The 22,958-nt window shown below is 40.1% G+C and overlaps 1 protein-coding gene across 6 annotated transcripts in view; it reads left to right on the top strand.

Moving 5' to 3' along the window:
* The window catches only part of scn8ab (sodium channel, voltage gated, type VIII, alpha subunit b), a 52,963-nt gene that overhangs the window by 11,117 nt on the left and 18,888 nt on the right, over nt 1–22,958 (top strand). For 3 of the 6 annotated variants that reach the window (XM_035943418.2, XM_023299291.3, XM_023299293.3), the window contains 12 exons: nt 6,122–6,240; nt 6,473–6,562; nt 6,652–6,780; nt 8,532–8,623; nt 13,629–13,850; nt 14,054–14,117; nt 15,945–16,086; nt 17,055–17,261; nt 17,363–17,644; nt 20,166–20,522; nt 21,845–21,977; nt 22,458–22,696. In XM_035943418.2, coding sequence (XP_035799311.1) covers nt 6,122–6,240; nt 6,473–6,562; nt 6,652–6,780; nt 8,532–8,623; nt 13,629–13,850; nt 14,054–14,117; nt 15,945–16,086; nt 17,055–17,261; nt 17,363–17,644; nt 20,166–20,522; nt 21,845–21,977; nt 22,458–22,696 — 2,076 coding nt within the window. Of the gene's footprint in view, nt 1–6,121; nt 6,241–6,472; nt 6,563–6,651; nt 6,781–8,163; nt 8,256–8,531; nt 8,624–13,628; nt 13,851–14,053; nt 14,118–15,944; nt 16,087–17,054; nt 17,262–17,362; nt 17,645–20,165; nt 20,523–21,844; nt 21,978–22,457; nt 22,697–22,958 lie in introns of all 6 variants that reach the window. The other 3 variants (XM_055010884.1, XM_055010886.1, XM_055010885.1) reach the window with 3 other exon arrangements.

Genomic DNA, 22,958 nt, shown 5'->3' with positions numbered 1-22,958 from the left:
TAATTTAATCATGAAGGCAGTCCTATATGCATTTGTAGGCTCTGGCAGGTCATAAGCTTGACAAATAATAGTGAATGGGACCGTTTTCTTTTTTCAAATTGTTATCGACTTAAGTTGTGAAATATGATAACATCTACATTTCGGGTGTGACAGGGTTATACAAGAGATGTACCATCATATTGGCATCATCATTGGTATCAACCGATAAAGAATTTAAAATGAAATATTTGCATCAACCTAAAATTAACAGATTACTGTATGTCAGGCTGAAAGTTTCAGTTTTACCTAGAAATGTTCCATAAAAATGAATCTGACTTGTTTTACATGTACATTAAAGAACATTGTATTTTATGTGTGCACCTGCCAGGTCGCATCACAATAAGAGTCAGCATCATAATATTTTAATTTCACTACAGGAGAGACCTAATGTTCTCTGCAATTAAGTGGAAAAAATAACGTGCATGCATCGGCATTGGCGATCAGCCATGGTGAGTTGGAAGCTATCGGCATATTGGATATCAGCAAAAATCCAATGCTGTGCATAAGTGGGTTATACTCCAATAAAGAGATAATTCATCCACAAAATATTATTTACAGGTAATTTTTAATCAGAGTGACAGTGATCACAATCTTTAGTAAATACTCCATCAGCTGTAACAAAAGCCAACATTGTAACTTTTTGATAATTGCTGCAAATGCACTGTTGTTAGGGTCGGATCCATCAGCTGTGTGAAAGTATGACAGCTACAGTCCTTTATTTTCTTTGAGCAGTTCCACTGGTGAAACAGTGACACTTCTGCCTGGCTAATGAGTACATTGTCAGAGAAACTCGAGTTATTCTGCTTTCAGACTACCAGCTGCATATCTTATCTAACTATTAGGTCACTGCTTATAGTATTTCTGCATGTATGAGTACAGGTTCTGACTTCTCTTCATTCTGCTCAGTCAAGATCTGCTAACTTCATCACACCTATCCATGTGATCAGCAACCACACGCCATCTTTCCGTGATTCATCTATCAATGCTTTTCCTAATTCACTAATGTATTTGTCCTTTTTTCACACTCGAGGAAGTACCTTTAAGTACATTCATAGTTAGCGTCCGATCCTCCTCCTCTGTCTGTGCCCTCACCTTTCCAGGCTGCTCGTCTCCTCTACTCGACCGACAGTCATCCAATCGCTCACCATTGCACTGTATGTCAATGAGTGTGTCTAAGTGTGTGTGTGTGTGTGTGTGTGTGTATGTGTGTTACCATCAGCTGCAGGAAACCTGATCACAGCACTCATGCATAAAAGAGAGGAAGAGGGGGCAGTGGTGAGGAAGAGAAATGCAGCGTTGCAGTTCTTGTTTTCCCCTGTGATGAGGAGAGGACTGCCTGGGCTTTTCAAATGTCTGATGTGATTAGGCAATGTTAAAGCTGCTCTGGTCATACAGGAAAAGCAGGATGGGATGGATAGAGGGCGTACGAGTGTTTAAGCTGTGCACATTTCTATGTTTGTGTGCAGAGAGGAGATTGGAAATACAGTTATTGTTTCCACTCAAACTGGCTGTTGTGTGAACGAAAATAAGTTTCGTCAATGCAAAAGCTCCATTCTCTTCCTGAATGTGGCATTTTGGCATCTGTCGTGCAACAGTAGCAGACCAGTCATTTCTGTACAGGCTTCTGCAGGGCAGCAGCTACCAGTGAGTGCACAAGGGAAGCTCACAGCTAAAGCAGCAGCTTCTGAAACTCAGCATGTAGCATTGTATACACCATTACATTGTGTCCCTATCCCCCCATCTCTGTCTCTGTGCGAGTCTCTGTCCATTACTCTCTTTTTTTCCCTCTCTCTTCCACTGCCTCCTCGCCAGCGTTCTTTCTTTCAGGGTGTAGTAAATTAGAGCGAGGGCCAGGCTTTAGTGCTCTGTCTGAGTCCTCAGTCTCTGATGACACAGCATCCTCCTGTGCTGGGCTGAGTGAGGCAGGGATGGGGTGGGGGGTTGAGTGTGCTGTCACTGCTAGCCAGGTTGGTATAAAGAAGGAGGGTGGGGTAAAAGGGTGGAAAGTGTTTTTTACTTCCTTTCGCAGCACAGCATACAGGTAAAGAAGCAGGATGACGCATTTTATCGAGACAGTATAATTTGCTGGTAAATTAGTTTGGAGCCATACATATAGAAGTGAGACTTTACTACTTCTCACTCTTACGAGCTCAAGCACACATACATGAGTTACATTTATGTAAAGCTTCTCAGGAGATCTGTGCTGTGTTGAACAAAGCATCAATCTTGAACAATGTTGAAGATATTTTGGTCAATTTGATCATGATGCACTTCTCCATAACAGGCTAAAATTTGGATTTATTCTGCAGTTCTGCAGAGAGACCTTTGAATACAGATATACTATTAAAAAGAACAACGTGTGTGCCAGTAGTACAAAACCCTATTAAATTAGATTTGCAATTACAGTAAAACATGACAAGTAAATCCACAAAGGAGAAGGTAGAAACAGCAAATATTTGGCCTTTTTTCCTGGATAAATCCTCTGTTCAGAGTTAATTTCATTGCTATTTTCTAATACATCACCTAAACCTATAGTCAGTTTTGTGAGGTCTGTCAGTCTGGGGTCCTGGGATGACTAAGAGAAGTACAACGCCCCTATTTGCTTTTTACTCTCTATTATTTCCCCGCTTGCATCTCCCTCAGCTCGCTCTCTCTTTCTCCATCCTCCTCTCCTCATCTCTCTCTCAGTTTCTCTCTCTGCTGCATGCCTACCCAATCCTCCTTCCTCTATCTACCCGTACATTTCAGGTTTGGCTCTCTCCTCTCTGCAGCTCTTTGGCTTTCTGTTCTGCATCAATCCCCCTCCATCCCCTCATCTCTCGCTCTCTCTCTCTCTTCGGCTCTCTTTTGCTGCTGTCCCATACCCCTGCAAGCCCCTCTCCACATCCCTGCTCCACTATTCCTCCCTCTCGCCCAAACACACAGACACAAACACACATACACTGTCCTCGCAGCTGCATTCTGCCTCCTGATTCTTGCATATGTGCCTTTTTCTTTAATGTTCTTTGGAGAAATAGGAACATTTCTACAGCTTTCCTGCAAATCTGGCTTTGTACAGTGAAACCTGATCTGCTGACCTGTCTATTCATACACGTGTGTGATATATAAATATGTAGGTAGATCAGTGTTATGGTGATGAGTATCTTCTGTGATTTCAGGGTGTATATACAGTGTTTTGTTTGGTGCCACAGCTATGTATTTAAAGAGAGCTTTCTAGAAACATGTTTGTGTTCTTTGAAGTCGGATTTACAAGATACAGCATCTATGTGGTGCTATGTTTATCCATGTGAATCGATGCAGTTCATCCTCAGTTTACCAAACACACTAGTGCACCACATGGTTGATATTTTGATTCCACTGAAGCGCTTTGTGACAAGCAAAACCTTCATTTCAGCGACGATTGTCTCCAGTGCAGTGTGTGTAAGCCTGCTTTACAGAGAAATTAATTCATCTTTGTAAAATTAATGACCGATCTGTCAATTAACCACCTTGAAAAATTTCAACAATCAAGAATGTAACAACCAGTAGTGTGGTGTTTACATCTGGACATTGCGTAGGTGTTTTCAGTGGTTGGATTTATGATAAATGCTGAATGTCTGAACTCAGCCAAACTCCAATAAGTGCTAATTGTCTGCACCACTTGATTTTCCAGTTGTTTTGCATCTTCCTTTTGTGCAATTTCTCTTCTGACTGGGTAGTTTTCCTCATATTTATAATTTGGCAGATAGAAGTCAGTTATTGGACTCAGATGAAAGCAGGTTTTGTTTTTCTACTTGCTGTGGGCAGTGTAGGTCTTTGTTTTGTTCCCTCCGCTTTTAGACTGATTTACGTGATGCCCTCCAGTAAAATCTGAGTTGTCTATTCCATTTAGTTAAAACGAGTTTACTGGTGTTTATTTGCTTTATAATGTGAATTGTGGGGTGAAAAAAGCCTCTTGACAGCAAAGCTTTCATTGATAGGAATTATTCATTTCGGATTTATAAGGTTCAGTCATTCAATGATTATCGATTAATGTGGCAGATGATCAATTAAGGAAATTGCCTGACATTTGCATCCCTTGTTGTAATCGTGCCAAGTTGCCAAGTTTGCGTCAACAGCAGAATTTTCTGTCTCTAATTCAACGCAATTCATTGAGTAACTGAAGCCTCTTTGCAAATGGATTGTGAATCTTTATAAAAAAGGTCTGAATTTCAATCTGTAGTGGACGGTGACCTGCACTGAACGAAAAAGGTCAAAGCACAAGTGTTCTCTCTACTACAGTGTCGACAAGTTCAAAATTCTCTAAAAGTGCAGAGGACTTATCCATGGCAGTACACTTCACATTGACTAGCCTGTGGACCATCGTTATGCATGCTGTGCATATGTAAACCACTAACGAGATATTACTCATTTTACAACCTCTTCTTCCATCTCCATACCGCGTTTGCCCTGTCAGCAAAACGCTTCATTTGACCTCTGAGGGAGATTTACCCTTTGGACATGACTGTAGATCCTGTGTTTTCCTGCTTTCATTGTGCCCATTAAGTAGATTTTTTACCATGTGACAGGAAAAATGGTGAGAGGATATTTTAGGAAGTGCAGATGCTCAATAGGCAAAAAGTACCAGCAAAGAAGAAGGGAGGGAGTGAGAGGAGTCTTCTGATGCAGAGAATACATTTTATCTTTTCCCAGACTGTGGACGCTATTTTTAATTTAATTAGATTTCAGGACACCACTGGTCTCAGGACACTTTGGGTCGCTTCCCCGTTTCTTTCTAGTGTTTCCCTATGGTGTGAACCACCAACTCATGGCGTGTGTGTGTATTTACCCCGGTGCTGGTGTCAAATGGATACTAAAAACCAAATATATTTATTATAAGTGCATCCTCTACATCAGCAGGTTAATATTTGTGAGTTTAGTGATTATCATTGGTATTTTGGAACTGGTATTTTTTATCCAATTGACAGAAAAAAAGTGCTTTAAGTTCGACAAGATTCAAGAGCTGTTCATCATTTACAGTTGATCGCAAAGGATGCATTTTAAAATACTAAATTCACAGAGAATAGTGAAATAATTTGTTTTAGATGTAAATGGTTGCCATCATTCAATGGTGGTTTAATAGACCATCATATGTTTTCTGTAAATACTGGCAGCTGACATTGCCAGTGGTCTCATAAATACACAGGAGAAGTTGTGGTTAACAAGGAAAAACAACCTAGCAGCAGATCTTATCCAGACCGCACATTTGTAAATTGTTAGTGAACCAAATCTGACCTGCAGTGCCTGCATGTATAAGAAGAAACTGGGAGCACGACAATAGATGTGAATCTTCTCAGTTGTCCATTGGTTTGTAAATGGTGCTCATACTTTTCACTCTGCCCCCACATTTTGGTTTTTGTCCAGAATCGGGCACAAACATCCACAAGCCACACACAGGTATGCACAAACAAACACACACTACTGCCTCACCCGACTTCCCAGCCCCACTTGGCCCAGTGGTGTTTATGGGTGGGGAGTGGTTGTTGAGAGCCTAGAGTCAGCAGTACTGCCCCTGATCGATGACAGCATTTGCGGTTCCCTTCCAGTAAGAGCTTTAAACTTGGGAAGAAGAGAGTCATTTGGCCACAGAGAAGGGAGAGCTTCCCATGTGCCTGTCTGCTGCCTCTGAGACAGCTCGCAGCTTTTGTCCAGGCGAAAAAGCTCGCAGTACCGAGGCTCAGTCTGATGCAATCAGGACGGAGGTGTTCTCCTGGTTCTAAGGTGACTGGTCACAGAGGGAGTGATGTCAGTGGAGTACAAGGCAGATTCACGCATTGTTGCTGCTGACCGTGTGCACTTTTCTATACATTTATCCTTTCACCATATTGTTTTCATCCTGAATTGTTTATCCCTGGGTATATATTCCAAAATAGGTAAAGGGACAATATCAAATTCAAATGCATTATCTGTATTTTGACAGTCAGCCCCGTAGTTAGAGAGGAAATTAATGTAGTAGGTGCTCCATGACTCACTACCTAAAATAAGAGGCGCAGATGTCTTTAGATGCACTTCATTCTACAGTTTGTCTAACTGTCTCTCTGTCTCTCTCTTTCTCTCTCCACAGACATTTATAGTCCTAAACAAAGGAAAAACAATCTTCCGCTTCAGTGCCACGCCCTCCTTGTACATCTTAAGCCCTTTTAATCTACTTAGGCGAATAGCTATTAAGATTTTGATACATTCATATCCTTTCAAGTGATTCATTTTTATACTTTACAGTGAATGAAAACAGATGTAGTTCTTCATTTTCAGTTTCTCTGCGTATTTTAAGTAGCCAGTAAAGTGAAGCTAGCCTACTGTAAGTACTGAATCTGTTCAAGTTGATCTGCAATTTTATAATTTTATTTCAGTTATTGGTGTGCAAAGATGATGTTTAATTGTCTGTGGACTTTTTCCTTAACTTATGTGTTCTCACGTTATTCAGCATGATCATCATGTGTACCATTTTGACCAACTGTATATTCATGACATTTAGTGATCCTCCAGAGTGGTCCAAACAAGTAGAGTAAGTACACATCCATACTTCTTGTCAGCAATCCTCATTTAATGCACCATCACTGTTATTTACTCCCTTCTCTTCTTTTTTTTTTCAAGGTATACCTTCACAGGTATCTATACATTTGAGTCACTCACAAAAATTGTTGCCCGAGGTTTTTGTATCGATGGGTTCACGTTTCTCAGAGACCCATGGAACTGGCTGGACTTCATGGTCATCTCAATGGCGTAAGTATATAAAGTCACTGTTATGATTTGTAATAAAGGAATTAAATATGCTAATATTTGGATCATTTACATGAAAGAAATGTGGTTAAATGTAACAAGTGAAACGCTCGAAAGTTATCGCATGACTTTCATGATCAATAAATGTAATATTTTAGCATATTGATAGATGGAAGTTGTGAGAAGTGATTCACTCACATGTCACAGTAGATACAAGATAACAGCAGGTAAATCAAAAATGGCAACAGAACTCTTTCACAGCAGACATATTTGTTATTTAAGCATATGTGCAACTTATCCCATTAGTAATAACTGCATCACAGGAGCTAGTACCAGGGCCCCCGTGTTCTGGTGCTAGTTGGCTCATCGTTATCAAAGAGTTGCTGTGAGAAAAGTCTTGAGTCAATTTCAGTGCAAAGTATTGCAAAAAAAATAATAAAAATTTCCTTCAGGCAAAATGGCACCAGATAATAACCATCTTACACATTCTATTAAGATGTGCGTGTCACAATACACATTTATGACACTTTTGTTTTTGTTTTAGTTCCAACTTCCAACAACAAACTGGTGTTGTGCAGTTTGCAGTAGTGGTTTGTAGCATTAACATGACTGTGGTTATTTTATATTGCATTGGACAAAGACAGCAACCACAATCTTAATACTACAATGTGCAATTTTGGAGGAATAAGACAGAATCTGTATAATCAAAATCTCCTGTTGAGGGCCATCATGAGACAGCCTTCAGGAATATCAGATTTTTTTGCTTCACACAACGTCATGAGCTCAGTCTAGTGATTACAGCTAAACTAAACCCCAAAAGCATTTGTGTCAAACAACACATAAAGCTGTTACTGTAACCTCAACTTTATTTATATAGGGCCTTTCATACAAACATGCAGCTCAAAGTGCTCAACGAAAGATTAAAACGACACCAAACATTGCATGATTCTTATCCAAATATATTTTAGTGCCAGTATTTTGTTTCCTCTTTGGATATAGATTATGGATTTGTTTACCTTCTGCTATTTGGAGGCTTGTAAAAACTAGACTGAGTTGTGCACGTGTGATTGACAGGCAGTAGGCATTGTTTCTTGCACAGAGCGATACTCATTTTTGTTAAGAATTTGATATTTTGAGTGGCTGAAAGCTATTCTTCGGCTTTCTTTTTCATAGAAATATTTTTTCATTAATTTGTTTCAGGATTTATATGGAGTTTTACTAAATTCTGCAAAAAAGTTGAAAAGCAAACTGCCTCCAGCACCTTCAATCCACATCAGTCCATGACACCATGTTGATAAATCTTATTAAACTATTCTGTAACAGTCTCTTCTTTCTTCCCTCTGTTCGGGATGGCTGCTGAGTAACTGTATCTGATCCACCTTGCAGGTATATAACAGAGTTTGTAAACCTAGGCAATGTGTCAGCTCTGCGTACGTTCAGGGTTCTGAGGGCTTTGAAAACAATTTCAGTTATCCCAGGTAAGACAGTCCAGGTGTTTGTGTTTTGCGGGTGGGCGAGTCCCGGGGTTGATGTTAGGTGTGGTTTTGTTCCAGTCCCTCTTCCTCTTCCTCTTCCTCCTTCGTTCTCTCCCCACTGGTTGGACAGGTGTTCTCTCTCACCGTGGTGTCCCCTCCTGGTCTTCGGTGGTGGTGATGGTGTCGTGCTCCTGCGCGTACATGCGTGCGTGTGTGTTGTTATCGTGTGTGTTGTGTGTCATGGGGTTCTGTTCTGTGTGTCATCCTACCTTGTTACAGATATATAACAGAGTTTGTGGACCTTGGAAATGTCTCGGCGCTGAGAACGTTCAGGGTTCTCCGAGCATTGAAAACTATTTCTGTCATTCCAGGTGAGACTCCCATTTAAACACTAAGGCTGAGCTTACATTACCTATATACCTGTCTTTATTTATGTTTCTTTGATATTTTTTTTCTTTTTAATAAGAGGATGGTTCAGATTTTTTACATTATTTTGTATTACTTTTGTTTTTTGACAATCAAAAATGGTAGCAATACATTTTTGATAGGCTTAGCAGTCTGCTGGCAGTCTTATGGGGTCACATGTTCCATTTGCACAGCAGGAAATTTACAGCACATTAAGATCTGCAACAGCTGTCTTTCTGTACATCCTACCCCAAATGAAATTAATGTCTCAAACTTTGTGACATCCTAAAGCAAGGTGTATTATTTCTAAGATGTGGACGTTCAGAACGTAGTATAAGCAGTTAAACTAATTAGGGAAACAATTTGCCCATCATCTGTCACATCTTTGCACATATAATTGTGTTTTATTTTGATCCAAATTCTAACAATCAATGATGCTCCCTTCTTGTTTTTAAAAAAATATTTAATTCTCTAAGACTGCCAAGCCTAATTTGATGACATATTGACCTGCATGAAGCTTTGAGACACATGCTTTTACAAGTTTGGCTTAAAGAGGCTTTTCTTTGGGATTTTGTTATTTTTTGAGTTCTAAGAGAGAATTTCATTCAGGATCTAGGCATTCTTTTGGTTTCTTCTTCTTTTTTTTGAAGATCTTTGTCCATCCTGGGAATGAAACATAAACACAATCTTAACTGAATATTGTTATTCAGCAAAATTCTGTGGTTACATGGTACTGTGCAAACAGTTTAGGCATTTTAGAAAATGAGATTCTCATAGTATTTCAGAGGCAAATACCATGTTTATTCTGTGGCATAACAACAACCCCGCACATACAACCAGAGTCAAAAGGAACCATCTTTAAGTCCTGCAACAGATGGTGTGGTCCTCACAGAGCCCTGATCTCAACATCGAACCACTCAGGGATTACACGAGACAGAAGATACTAAAACAGACTAAATCCACAGAAGATCTGTGGCAGGTTCCCCAAAATGCTTGGAACAGCCTACTTGCCAAATACCTTGAAACCTGTGTCCAAGTCTACTTAGGAGAATTGTTGCTGTTATAGATTATAGATGTAGTGCTTAAAACCTTTGCACTGTGCTGTTTGTATGCCACATTTTAATTAATTTTTTCTTGGTGAGACATAGTCACTGATATTTATACATTCTCTTAAACGTTACATCCACTCAGAATGCTTGCAAAACAATAATACTGACCCCATGAAGTTAGTGGATTTGAGCTGACATGCACACATATGCACACAAACAACATCGTCAGTACAGTTAGTTCCCCCTCTAGCATGTTGTGCTCTGGGCTAAACCAGCCTGAGGGCTCGCCCAGCACTGTGAGAGTGGGACAGAGGGGTGCCTGAGATGGGAATGGTTCTTCACTTAATGCAAGGTCATCATCACAGTTTAGACGGGTGATGCTGACACAGTCAGTTCCTTCAGCCTTGGCGTTTAAATGACCTGCATGCCACCTCTCATTGCCCTCCCCCTGAATCTCCTCCACCCCCTACAGGCCTCGACTCTTCCTTGCCTGTCTTCTTTCTCTCCTCTTCACTTGCTGCTTCCCTGACTGAGCCTGATTCTTTGTGCTGTTGGCTGTTTGCGCTGCTGCTGCATTCAGCTGATCTGTTGGATGCAGAAAAATTATGAACTGAAGTTAGTCGGGGATGTTCCAGTAGATGGACACAAGGAGCGAAACAAAGTGGTAATCCCATGATGCAATATTTAATTTCTTATCCAGATGGATCTTAAATTCAGCCGTAGCCTGCTGAAAATGCTTCAGATCACACAGATTTTTATTTCTATAGATCTGCTTACGTACATGGTGTAGTTACTGTAAAAATGTGAACATGTAAATGTGTCTTTCTGATGGAAACATCCCGTACAGCTGCAGTATTTGTTGTGAAATATATTCTCCAAAAAACAAAATGTCAATTCTATAATTGTGATTCACCTTAAACACAAATCAGTGTGCTCTTGCTATATATACTGTTTATATACTATATGTACTACAGAGATGTGTGTTTGATAATATTACAGTTTTCTATATACATCTATTTTTGACAACCATATAGTTACAAAACTGCATTAAATAGATCTTCTGAGGAGTTTGGATAAACCTTTTGACCAGTGTTTTGTCTTCTTTAAAACCTTTAGAAATGCATTGTATAAGACATTAAATAGTCTAAAGTACATAGCTTATCGAAAGCTTGGAAATCTTTATGAAGTATTATTTATTACCACTGCTTCAGCTCTGGTTATCAACAACCTACCAAATTGCTAATCCTAATTGGTGTAGGGAATATATATGACAATGTAGTTTTCCATTGTAGCTTCACCCACTTCTAACTAGTGAGATGAACACAGACAAACAACAAATACAGAAATCTCTTAAGTGAAATAATCAAAACTATGTTAACTTGGCCAAAAAATTATGTGAAACAAGCTGGCTTTTTTAATTAATGCCTGATGATTCAAGAACAGGTCCGTGGTAGTACATTCTACTGCTACAAATAAAACTGAAGGCATGTCTTTTAAAAAGTAGCCATATTTACACTGTTTATCTGAGCTACAACATTGAATTATCAAATTTTCAGCTTTCCGACTGTCCGTGAACTAATCTATGTGGAAAAATAGCGAGATCTAAACTTACAATCATTATATTTCATCAAAAAAGACCACTCTTCTTCATTGTCATTTTAAAATTTGTGTTTGCTCCTCCCAGACACTGTAAAAAAAACAAAAACCCTTCACCTCTTAACACAACTGACAAGTCATGTCTGACTCACCATGCAACCAAAAGTCACATGACAAAAATGTAGGGAGTTTTCAGCTGAACTGCAGACTGTGCACACAGAACAGTAACAACACCTTAGACATGAATAGTCTATTAAAAAAAAAGACTCTATAGTATGCAGTCTTTTTTTCAAGTTTTGGTAAGACCTGTGGACACGTCAGTATATTTAATGTTTTTTAAAATAAGAAAAGAAATTCAGCTGTCATTTTAAAAAAAGTTATTAATTTCATTATAGCTGTGTCATACTGCACAAAAGACATTTCTGAGTTCTCTGCTGTTTTCATAGAGGTGCAGGATTTTATATTGCAGTGAAAACGAGCCCGCAGTAAATAAAAATATGATGGCAGTAAAAAGCCCAGAAAGTGCTTGGAGTTCAGAGGGTTCAATGATGTCCCACTGATTAATAAAACTCTTAAAAGGAAGACCTCCAATTTAATAGATTTAGGTCTTTTTTCTTACTATAAATATTAAATTAAGCAACTGCAACATAAAGCCTATCAGAATTATTGTGAAAAGAAACAACGGGAGTCAGCAGCCAGAAAATTAGCACAGTAAAGGAGACGGGTTTCTCCTCCCAGGAGACGTGGAGAAGCAGGACAACCTGTTCTGCTGCCTCTGAGCTGCAGTTGTACCTGCAGACAATGACTGGAGATATTAAGCCCCCCCACACACCCACACACACCCACACAGAAACCCACACACGTCCACACACAAACCCCCACTTTGCACTGGCTACACTTTTTTATTACCTTATGGGACCACCCATACCCTTATTGCACTGTGCTTACATTATTTATGTTTAGATATCAGAGAATTCCAATTTTTACACTTAAACATCCTTCCCATCTAAACTGGGTTCTCTTTTTGTATGAATTCTCTCCAGCGTGCTCTGTTGTGTTTGCAACTGTGCCGTAGCGTGTTATGCAGCAACTAAATCATGCTGTATTAAATAACATATTACACTTGTATAATAAACTTTTTATGCAGGATTTAAAGTGTACAGGTTGCTTCAGTCCATGAAACTCATCAGGCAGAGCTCTGATGAGACATACCTGAACAATAAATGTAGTATTGTCATATTAACCCTAGTTAGATTCTAATTGTCACAACTATTGTTATGAATTCAATATAACTATAGATGAGTCAGATACGTTTATTTATCTGTCTCACCTCACTATACTTTCCTGCTAAGACAGAGTTTCTGTATGTTTAAATTATAGGTCAAGTGCTAAATACCTACAGCACGGCTTGCAAATGTCAAAATAGAAATCCAACCATCCATTGTCTGTACACCGCTTAATCCTCATTAGGGTCACGTGGGGCTGGAGTCTATCCCAGCTGAGTTAGGGTGAAGGCAGGAGACACCCTGGACAGGTCACCAGTCTATCACAAGGCTACACTTAGAGACAAACAGTCACACTCACATTCATACCTACGGTCAATTTAGAGTTACCAGTTAACCTGAGCATGTTTTTGGACTGTGGGAGGAAGCCAGAGTACCTGGAGAAAACCCACGCATGCACAGGGAGAACATAAAAACTCCATGCAGAAAGATCCTGGGAAGGTCTGGACGCGAACCTGGGGACCTTCTAGTTGCAAGGCGAAATAGCTAACCACCAAGCCACTGTACAGCCCCCAAAATAGAAATGTTAAAATAATTTTTAAAAATCAATGAAATGAATCAAGGCAGAAATGACAACAGAACAACACCAAGAAGTACCGTCTACACTCTGGTTTATACTGTAAGGAACAGCACAAGACACACTGAAAGTCAATTTCTGGAGTTGAGGCTTGGCAGCGCTGGGCGTAGGTGCTTAAGAAATCATTCTTATGCCTGCCAAGTTTAGATTTATGTAAGAGCCTGCACAGCACAGGGTTAAATACAGGATTAGATATATGTTATCTAACTCAAGTTTTTTTTGTATGTGACTTGAGTCAGCTCTAAGTTGCAGCTATAAAACCAAACCCAGTTTGTACAATATTGTCATGCCAAAAGTTGCCAGACGTTTTATTTGTGTCTATCTGTGTATGTGTGTGTGTGTGTGTGTCTATGCGTTTGAATGTGTACGCTTGTGTGCGTGTGTATGTGAGTTTGCCTGTTTTCATGTATGTGCATTTTTGCACATTTGTGTGTGTGTATATGTGTTATTTGTATTAACTGAACAGGCCTGAAGACCATTGTGGGTGCTCTGATCCAGTCTGTGAAGAAGCTGTCGGATGTGATGATCCTGACTGTCTTCTGCCTCAGCGTCTTTGCTCTGATTGGGCTGCAGCTGTTCATGGGAAACCTGCGGCAGAAGTGTGTAATCTGGCCAATCAACATGACTGAGCAGACCCTGGCAAATGGCAGTAGGGGTTTTGACTGGGGCGAATACATCATGAATGACTGTGAGTGATTACTTTGGCACTTGATTAAACTAGCTGCACATGACTACATAACAGAAAGTTTTTGATAATTGCTTTTTTTTTGGAGAAATGCTACATTTTTCTATATTGTTGATATGAAATATTAACAGAAACATTGGGTAAATTAAGTGACATACACATTTTTGCCCTGAATGCAGATAAATGTTCTTTGTTTTTTTTCATAGCCAATTTCTACTTCCTTCCCGATCAACTTGATGCTCTACTATGTGGAAATAGTTCTGACTCAGGGTAAGTCTGTGCTTATCTCAGTAAATTCATGCCATATTATATTTACGCTATGTTTTCTAAAGGTGTCTTTCATTTGTCTGTTGATTTTCTATGCATCTTGATGCATATATGTGTGTTTCGACTATTTTGGCTTCCCAGATGACCCACTGGATCAACTCCTCTTGATTCTCAGCCATTTTGATGCTTTTTATGTGTTCAGTGTTCCTGAGAGGCTTTCTTCTTGTGCATTTCATTGATGCCAAGGCGCAGCAACAGAACCGTCTTAACAGCTTTGGTCAAAGGCAACTGCACTTCTCTTTTTCATTCTTGAAACCTTTTTACCATCTTTCAAGAGGCTTCTTCAGTTCTAATTGACTGATTTGGAGTCACAGATATATAATGTCACCCTCCAATCCCACAGCTTAGTGTCCACTAATGACACAAGACTCACACGTCTTGAGTTGTGAATGGTTGTGAAACTCCTAGGTGAGGGATGCTTAGATATTAATGAAGGTGAAACTTTCTATGGAGACATCTCAAGACTGCATTATAAGTACGTGACAAGGTGTCACAGACTAACTCCAATTTAGTACACATGGCTTCCTTCACGCTTCTCTCAACCCATCTATAACCCCTGTCCAGAATGTGAACATTGTTGTCCTCAAAGGAATGTCTCTTATCCTTTAGATGGACTGTTGAGTCTTGTCGTCAGGAGCTGGTGTTCTGCCATGTGTTTGCAGAGTGCTTGTTTAGTCTCCCCTATATATAGGTCTGTGCACCATATCACTTTCAAAGGTGCTCCTTTGAGATGTCGAAGTACATTAGGTTTTCTTTGAGGAGGTGCTCCATTAGGCACCGAGCAACAATGCTAAAGTATGTTGAGGCGCTTGCTTCCTGCTGTCTCTCTGACCCTCTAAATGCTCTCCTCGATGCCTTCTCCTTACAGTGTTCTAAAGATCTGCTTAGGTAGCTTTACCCCTCTGATTTCCTTACTTGCACTGCCTCCTAAGAAATTTCAGCCACATTTTTACAGCTAGCTGATAGTCTCCAATCACCAATTCGTCTGCCAGGCTTTCTTGTAATCTGCTGGTCGTTGTTGACAGTTGACATGACCTGGAGCTTCTTATCTGCATCACCCTTGACTGTGGCTTCAAAGATCCTGTCCACAACCTCAGCAAACTTGAGCTGCGCTTTTCGTCGGATGCCAGCCACTAGAGCTGTGGATGCTTAGATTTGCATTGGCATGGTATTCGTGGTGTTTAGAGGTTCCAGGTACTTTAGTATCCCTTTGCATCTTATCAGGTGATGATCTGGGACATTTTACCACTCAGGCTCCCTTCAAGAATCTCATTTTGAGATGGGTGATCTTCAGGCCTTGTGGGTTTATACAAACCTTCTCATATCCATAAAAAACCATTGCATCAGCATTTTACCAAGAAGTTGGTGGTACCAAGGAGAGCAATAAGTAATTTAAGTGCATTCTTTACTGTGCTATATGTACTTTATTGAGACAGTATGTGTACTCACATACACATAGAGTCAAAGCAGTTAAATGTTTATTCATAATTCATGAGCCTGCTTGCTTTTGAAAAGTGCATGAAATATTAAAGTAAATCATATCAATATCTGACTTCTATCGGTGCACACGAAACCATGGATGCACAAGCTACAATAGCAACAAAACACACTGTATTTTTTTTAAGGTTACTTTTATGGCCCTGTTGCATTTTAGACAGCGATGCCTGTAACATGCCAGCAACGCATATCCCAGCTGTGCTGTTAATAAAGTGACACATTTCAGATAATTTATTAAGTTCCAGTTTTTGTGTTGCTATGTGTTCCTTCCAGACGATGTCCAGAGGGCTTCACGTGTATGAAAGCTGGAAGAAACCCCAACTATGGTTACACCAGCTTTGACAGCTTTGGATGGGCTTTCCTGACCCTCTTTCGGCTCATGACCCAAGACTTCTGGGAAAATCTCTACATGCTGGTAAAGCAGTGCTTTCCTAAATTCCTCTCTCTCTCTTCTCCTTACCTAATTGACACACAGTATGGTTTATAGATGACCTTTCTTACACCTATTTTAGCGACTGATATTACTGTTATTAATTCAGTCATCAGCAGTTGTCTACTGTATAAGCACTACCAATGATTTTATCCTCACTTCATCATAATAACAGATATAGACATCGTCAGCTTAGTACCTGAATGAATCAGCAAAAGTGCCTCTCAGCAGCTCCCCCCCTCAGTTCATTTGCCCTTTGAATAAAAAGGAAGGAAAGGCAGCTGATCAGAAAGGCTGTAGCCAGAATTGTGTGACTATTAGGATTTTGTGTCTTTCATGCAGGAAGAATTTAAAAATAATTTAAGAATTTTGAAATTGCTTGCATTCACATTAGAGCAATTAAAATTGTGATTTTTTTTTTGTTAATGACCTTTAGATCACTCATATTCTATGCCAAAGAAACCAGTGAACCACTATTATGCATTTGCTTTCTTTCTTTAGGCCTCTTATTTTTGTTTGAGAAATATATAACATGTGCACTGGTATCTGTAATTTCAAATTATGTTACCATGACTCTGCACTGGCATTTCTTTCCTGCTCCTCCAAACCTGCACCACCATAGCCATAATAGATTCACCTCATTTGGCAAATAGGCCAGTCCCTGTTGTTGTGTGTGTGTGTGTGTGTGTGTGTGCGTGCGTGCACAAACTATAAAGTGTTGTTTCTGTTTTCCTGGAAAAAGGCTTGAATTGGATGCATAAGCAACAGCACTGTTGACACAACAAACATATACATACAGTACCTCTGACAGAATGGCAAAGTTCTGTAGGACAAATAAATCAAAAACATTAAACAATGGTTTTATCAAGATGCATTTCATTTATATCCCATTATTAGTAACAATAATGTTTTAATGCCTTATCTTACATGTTAAATGTCATGTCTCATGTCAGACTCTGAGAGCTGCTGGGAAGACCTACATGATCTTCTTTGTGCTGGTCATTTTTGTGGGCTCCTTCTACCTGGTGAATCTCATCCTGGCTGTGGTGGCCATGGCTTACGAGGAGCAGAACCAGGCCACGATTGAGGAGGCGGAGCAAAAAGAGGCTGAATTCAAAGCCATGCTGGAACAGCTCAAGAAGCAACAGGAGGAGACACAGGTCAGTGTCCCACACACATACAACTTTACCCATTTTTCATCATCTATAGTGTATAGTTTGTATTGCATGTTTTGTCTCTGTTGTATGTTTTTGTCTCTCAGGCTGCAGCCATGGCGACATCTGCCGGTACGGTGTCAGAGGCTGCGTTAGAGGACGAAGGAGGAGGGCACTTGTCCCGCAGCTCCTCCGAAGTCTCCAAGCTGAGCTCCAAGAGTGCCAAAGAGCGTCGCAATCGCAAGAAGAAATGGCGTCAGAAAGAGCAGGAGAAGGAGAAAGGAGATAGCGAGAAGGTGGTTAAGTCTGAGTCCGATGATGGCAGCAAGAAAAGCACCATTCGTTTCCCAGGAAGTCGACTGGGGAGGAAGACATCAATCATGAACCAGGTAAAGTTAGCAAGAAAGGGACTATGAGCTCCAGCAAGATGATGTGTTTGATGGCGTCAGTCTAGAGAACTGCTATCTAGTCTCAGCCTGGTGGATGCAATGTGCTGGAGGGAATCAACTACTTTTGTAGGTCCACCAACAACTGCCAGTCCTTTGTGTTGACAGTTCCAGCCTCTGATGAAGCTGATCGTATGCTCAGAAGGGTGTAGCTTATTGCTCCAGTGTATTTGTACGTTGGTGGTTAGGCAGTGACCTTCATAACCTGGTCATGGTACCAGCTGTGTCACCCCGCTGTGAGGGCTTTAGAGCAACAGCGTAAGTTGCATTTGCAGAGTTCCAGCTTCAGAGTTGACATGCTGCTGGTGACTCTGCTTTGACTGATCTGGGGTTTGGTGGATTGGGAAGCCCATACACCTGGCAGTGCATCCCCATTGAACTTGGTAGAATCAAAAAAATCTACTCACCAAAAGTAAAATTGCTCATTGTGGGATATATGTCATTTAATCCAACACACTGTCAAATTCAATGAATATCTCTTAACAGTTTGCTAGCTGTCCCCTATTTGTTTGTGTTGAAAAAAATCTGGAGTTCTTCTACAGCCCTGGCTCTGTAAATTGGAAACACAGTGGCTGGACTGAGACACACAGCACTATTCCAGTGTGTTCTGTGCAGAATGAGTAAAAAGGAGATGAGAATGAAAGAAAAAGGGAAGAGTGGGAGCAAGAGGGACGCTAAATGTGTAACATACTAACCATCTGTATAATCTGACAAGCTAAATATTAATAATCTTTACCTTTAATACACAAGTAGCACTCTGCTGTTTAGCTGCATGATGCAAAGCTAGTTTTCATCTGTGATTTGCGCCTCAACTCAACAATCACCATTTGTTATTATAGGTTAATATGCCTACTTTTCTTGATTAATTGATTAATTTTTTGGCTTTCAACACTTTAGATAATGGTGAAATTAAGAATGATTAAAAAAGATAAGACATCCATCTGATACCCAGAGAAACCTTTAAATGTCTTGTTTTGTCAAATATGCCCACAATTATCAAAGCATTTATGAGAAATCATAAAATTTCAAAAGGCAGAACTCTTATGGCATTGATTCAACAAAAGTTTATTAGAATACATGAAGTTACATTTCTGTCAATTGGCACAGTAATGAGTCAATTAATGGTTTCAGATGTAACTGTATGTATGTGTTGGGTGGTTTGATATATATTTGATGTGACAACTTGTCCTTTTTTTTTTTTAAACTATTCCTTTGCTCTGCATCTAAAATCTTATTTTTTAAGAAACAATTATGTAAAATATTAGTGTGTCAAATTTGTGCTTAGTGTGCTTACTTGGAGCAGAGCTCCCATCACATGCTTCATTCTAGTCTAGTAGATCTTTAAGCTTTCTGCTTGCAAATCTTGACTCAAGGGTGTTGCTTGCTTGTTTTACTGCATTGCTTTTCCTTGTCTCTTACACCCCTGTGAAGTATGTTTCCATGAAATTCTCTGTAGCTTAGTTTTGATCTGATCCATGCAGATTGGATTGTCAGTCCACTCTGCCCCTGTTCACATCTCTCTGAGCTGTCACTGTCGCGGCTGTCAAGCAGCCTTTTATGTTTATTTGTGAATGGTCAGCTTTCCAGTGTACAAAAACAACTTGTTATGCTTGTGGACACATTGTCAGTGATATTCCTGGAGTCACTGTTTGGTATGTGACTCTCAAGGCTCCTCGATTTGATGCAGGTTGAGGCTGATGAGGTCAGCTCGCTGCCTCCTCCTCTTGGGTTTCCTTTCTTGAGCCACTTTTGTGCTGCTTCAGTTGGGATATAAGTGACTTTTTGGGCCTTCTGTCATTCAGTGTTGACTATATTGTTTTCCGGTGATCGAACTACACCTTGTGATACCTTTCTCTCAAACTGCCTACCCTACATTCACTGACCATCCCTTTGTACTTCGTTGATCCAAATGGTCTCCCCTGGTGACTGTCGGCTCCAGCATGATGATTTACAGCTAACTTGTAACATAATATTACATAGAGGATAGAACAAAACAACTGGTTATGTTGTAGCTCAAAACATTTCCAAAGCTTGAACTGATCTGTGATTTTATCCTCTCCTTTCTTTTATGAGTTAATAATGTCCTAAAATGCTAAACTTACAAGAGGAGAAAACAATCTTGTCAATTTTTTTATTCCTTGAGATTGTTCTCAGTTTGTTGGTTAAATTGTGTCAGTATATAGCACAAAAACCAAATATTCTTTTTCATGTGGGATGGTCAGAGAAGTCATAATTTTCCTTCTAGATAAACATTCTAACATGCATTGAATCTTGTACTGATTTGTGCCTTTATCCGAACTACTATCCAATTTGCGTCAGAGTTCTCATTTCTTTTTATCTCTGTCCTCTGGTTTATTCTTATATCCCTCCTCACCTTATCGTACCTTTTTATTTACACATCCACTAACTTCTGCAGTTTTTTTAATAACTCTTTAACTCTCCCTCTCCTCATTTATCTCTTCAGTCACTCCTCAGCATCCCTGGCTCACCCTTCATGTCACGCCACAACAGCCGCAGCAGCATCTTCAGCTTCAAAGGCCGTTCCAAGGACATGGGCTCGGAGAACGAGTTTGCAGACGACGAGCACAGTACAGTGGAGGAGAGTGAAGACCGCCGAGGCTCCCTGTTTATACCTTACCGTCGCAACAGCTACAGCGGCTACAGCCAAGGCTCCTCACGCATCCATCCACTGGCACCCCACTCTGGAGGGAAGAGGAACAGCACAGTGGACTGCAATGGCGTGGTGTCTCTCATCGGCCCTGGGCCTGGCAGACGGCTTCTGCCTGAGGTGAAAATAGATAAGGCAGCCACTGATGACAGTGTAAGGACGTCCATGGGACACCAATACAGTTTAGGCATGATGGTGGTGGCCCCGGTCTCTGCAGCTTCTCCTTCACAAACCTCTCCCCCTTGGCTCTTGTTCCTCTCTCCCCTAAACTCAGTAGCTCTCTTGTCCTTCCCTAAATATCTAGATTCAGTTTTATGATTTCACCTTACACTACCATTTATACTTCCAGCCTGATCTAATGCCCTTTTCCCACCGCTTCTTTTTTTAACAGCTCTAGAAGGCACTAACCAGCTGTAACAATGTCCACAAACTCACTGCCTTACCAGCATCATGATTATTATTTTACTAATTAACAGTAATTCAGTATAAGATCAGCCCCTCAGCTTGGTGACAGAGTTGTTAGGGAAACAACTCTGTCACCAAGCTTATACTTATAAAGTCATTATCATTTGTTAAAAAATAAATGAAAACAATCAAAACACTTCATAAAACTCACTCCTTACTTCAGCCTCTTTTCCATTCTTAGCAACACTGCACATCCAGGTCTATACTATTTTCTATCTCTGTTCTTATCTACTCTTCTTTTTCTTTCTGCCTCTTTGTGTCATTTTCACTCTCTGTCTGCAGCCATCTCTTTCCTACTTGTCCTCATTTGTCCTCTGCAGCTGAGCCCCTCGATGGTGCAACAACAAATCTGAATCTTTTTTCTATAACAGTATTTCTCCTCATTCTAGCTAGCATGGTAGACCCCTCTTTAATTCAAACAATGTACCTGCTTTTACCTTGTTTATGTCTCTTAAAATGTAGCATGGTGTAGCAGCAAATGATGTCTTGAATTCCCCCCTGTTCTTGACATGCATGCCACTGCATGCAGTGTAACGTTACTTAAGGTATGTAGTTATGTTTAACACAGTACATGATGAAGGGATTCGAAATGCACCGTGAATTCTCAAATAAAAACCACAATTTCAAGAATGACTTTGAATGTAAAAATGGAAATCAGGGGGATCACAAATAAAGGCCTGTCTCAAACAATAGTTTGTTTTAAATTGAAACTGGTGTCTGTCTTCAGCTGTATAAAATTAAGGCAACAATTTGAGAATTTACAGTGTGAATAACATCGATTATATGTGACAGAAGATGCTTAAAGTGAACAAATTATGTAATTTGGGACAAGCGTTCATTGTAATTTGATGATCTGATGTGAAGAGCTGCGTTTATCCCTTCTTGTCTTCTGAGCAGACCTAGGGCATCGTTTACAGTTTAGGTAGCTTTCAAGCATGCGTTTGAAAGTGTTTGTTTGCTTTGATATAAGGAATATCTCTGAGTGACATTGTGTCTTTCTCTGAGCACAGACTACAGACGTGGAGATTAAGAAGAAGCACTCTGGCTCTCTCATGGTATCTGTGGATCAGCTCAACTCTTCCTTCAAAGGGAAAGACCGTGCCAACAGTCAGATGAGCGTAGTCACCAACACACTGTTAGAGGGTACAGAGAGTGCATTTGTTTCCCTTTTCCCTTGTCAAAATGGTTTAATCCTGTGCCTTTGGAGGTCAAATTTAGAGCTTGGCCCAAAGGGATTTGTACAACTATGTGCATTAATCTAGGCATAGAAATTGCAGGAGTAGTAAGACTGGAACAGCAGCATCAGCTGTCTAATACCAACAAACTGAGTTGTTGTCTGCAACTTGTGTGTAGATTCTTTCTTACAAACAGATGACCAAGTAAAATTTAATAGTCACCTCACTGAGATTGCAATTGAATTCATACCTAAAATTGACATTTCATTTATGTGGATAAGACACCAAGATACAAACTGTCATTGTCAAACGGTGATCATTCACCAGGAAATTTAATAGTAGACAGTAAAACTGGAAACTCTATTTTGCTTGTATAGTCCAAGGAACTCTCTCTGAACTTCTTTTATTTTTTACCCTTTTTTGGGTCTTTCTTCATCTCTTGTGGCAGAGCTGGAAGAGTCTCAGAGGAAGTGTCCTCCCTGCTGGTACAAGTTTTCGAACATCTTCCTCATCTGGGAGTGCTGTCCCATCTGGCTGAAGATCAAGCACATAGTCTACTTGATTGTCATGGACCCATTTGTTGACTTGGCCATCACCATCTGTATTGTTCTCAACACCCTTTTCATGGCCATGGAACACTATCCCATGACTCCGCACTTTGAGGAGGTCCTGTCTGTCGGCAACCTGGTGAGAAACTGCAGTTCTTCTTTTGTCCTTTCTTGTACCGTTGCCATTTGTTTTGTCATCTCTATGCCTGCATGGACCTCATTGTCTCTGCTGCAGAAGCACTGCAGATTTAGTTTCCCCTGCCTACATAATCTCAAACCAATTCATCAATGCATCATATGATATGTGCACTTAAGAACTCACACAGTATATACAGGAATCTGATGGGGTCTCATTAAAGATTTAGTTCCATTTTAATGTAGCCAGCTTGCCTGCTCCCCAA

Source organism: Amphiprion ocellaris, chromosome 5 (assembly GCF_022539595.1).
Source record: "Amphiprion ocellaris isolate individual 3 ecotype Okinawa chromosome 5, ASM2253959v1, whole genome shotgun sequence".
Taxonomy (NCBI): domain Eukaryota; kingdom Metazoa; phylum Chordata; class Actinopteri; family Pomacentridae; genus Amphiprion; species Amphiprion ocellaris.
Note: the sequence above shows the minus strand (reverse complement) of the source record. Positions and strands in the feature narration are given on the sequence as shown.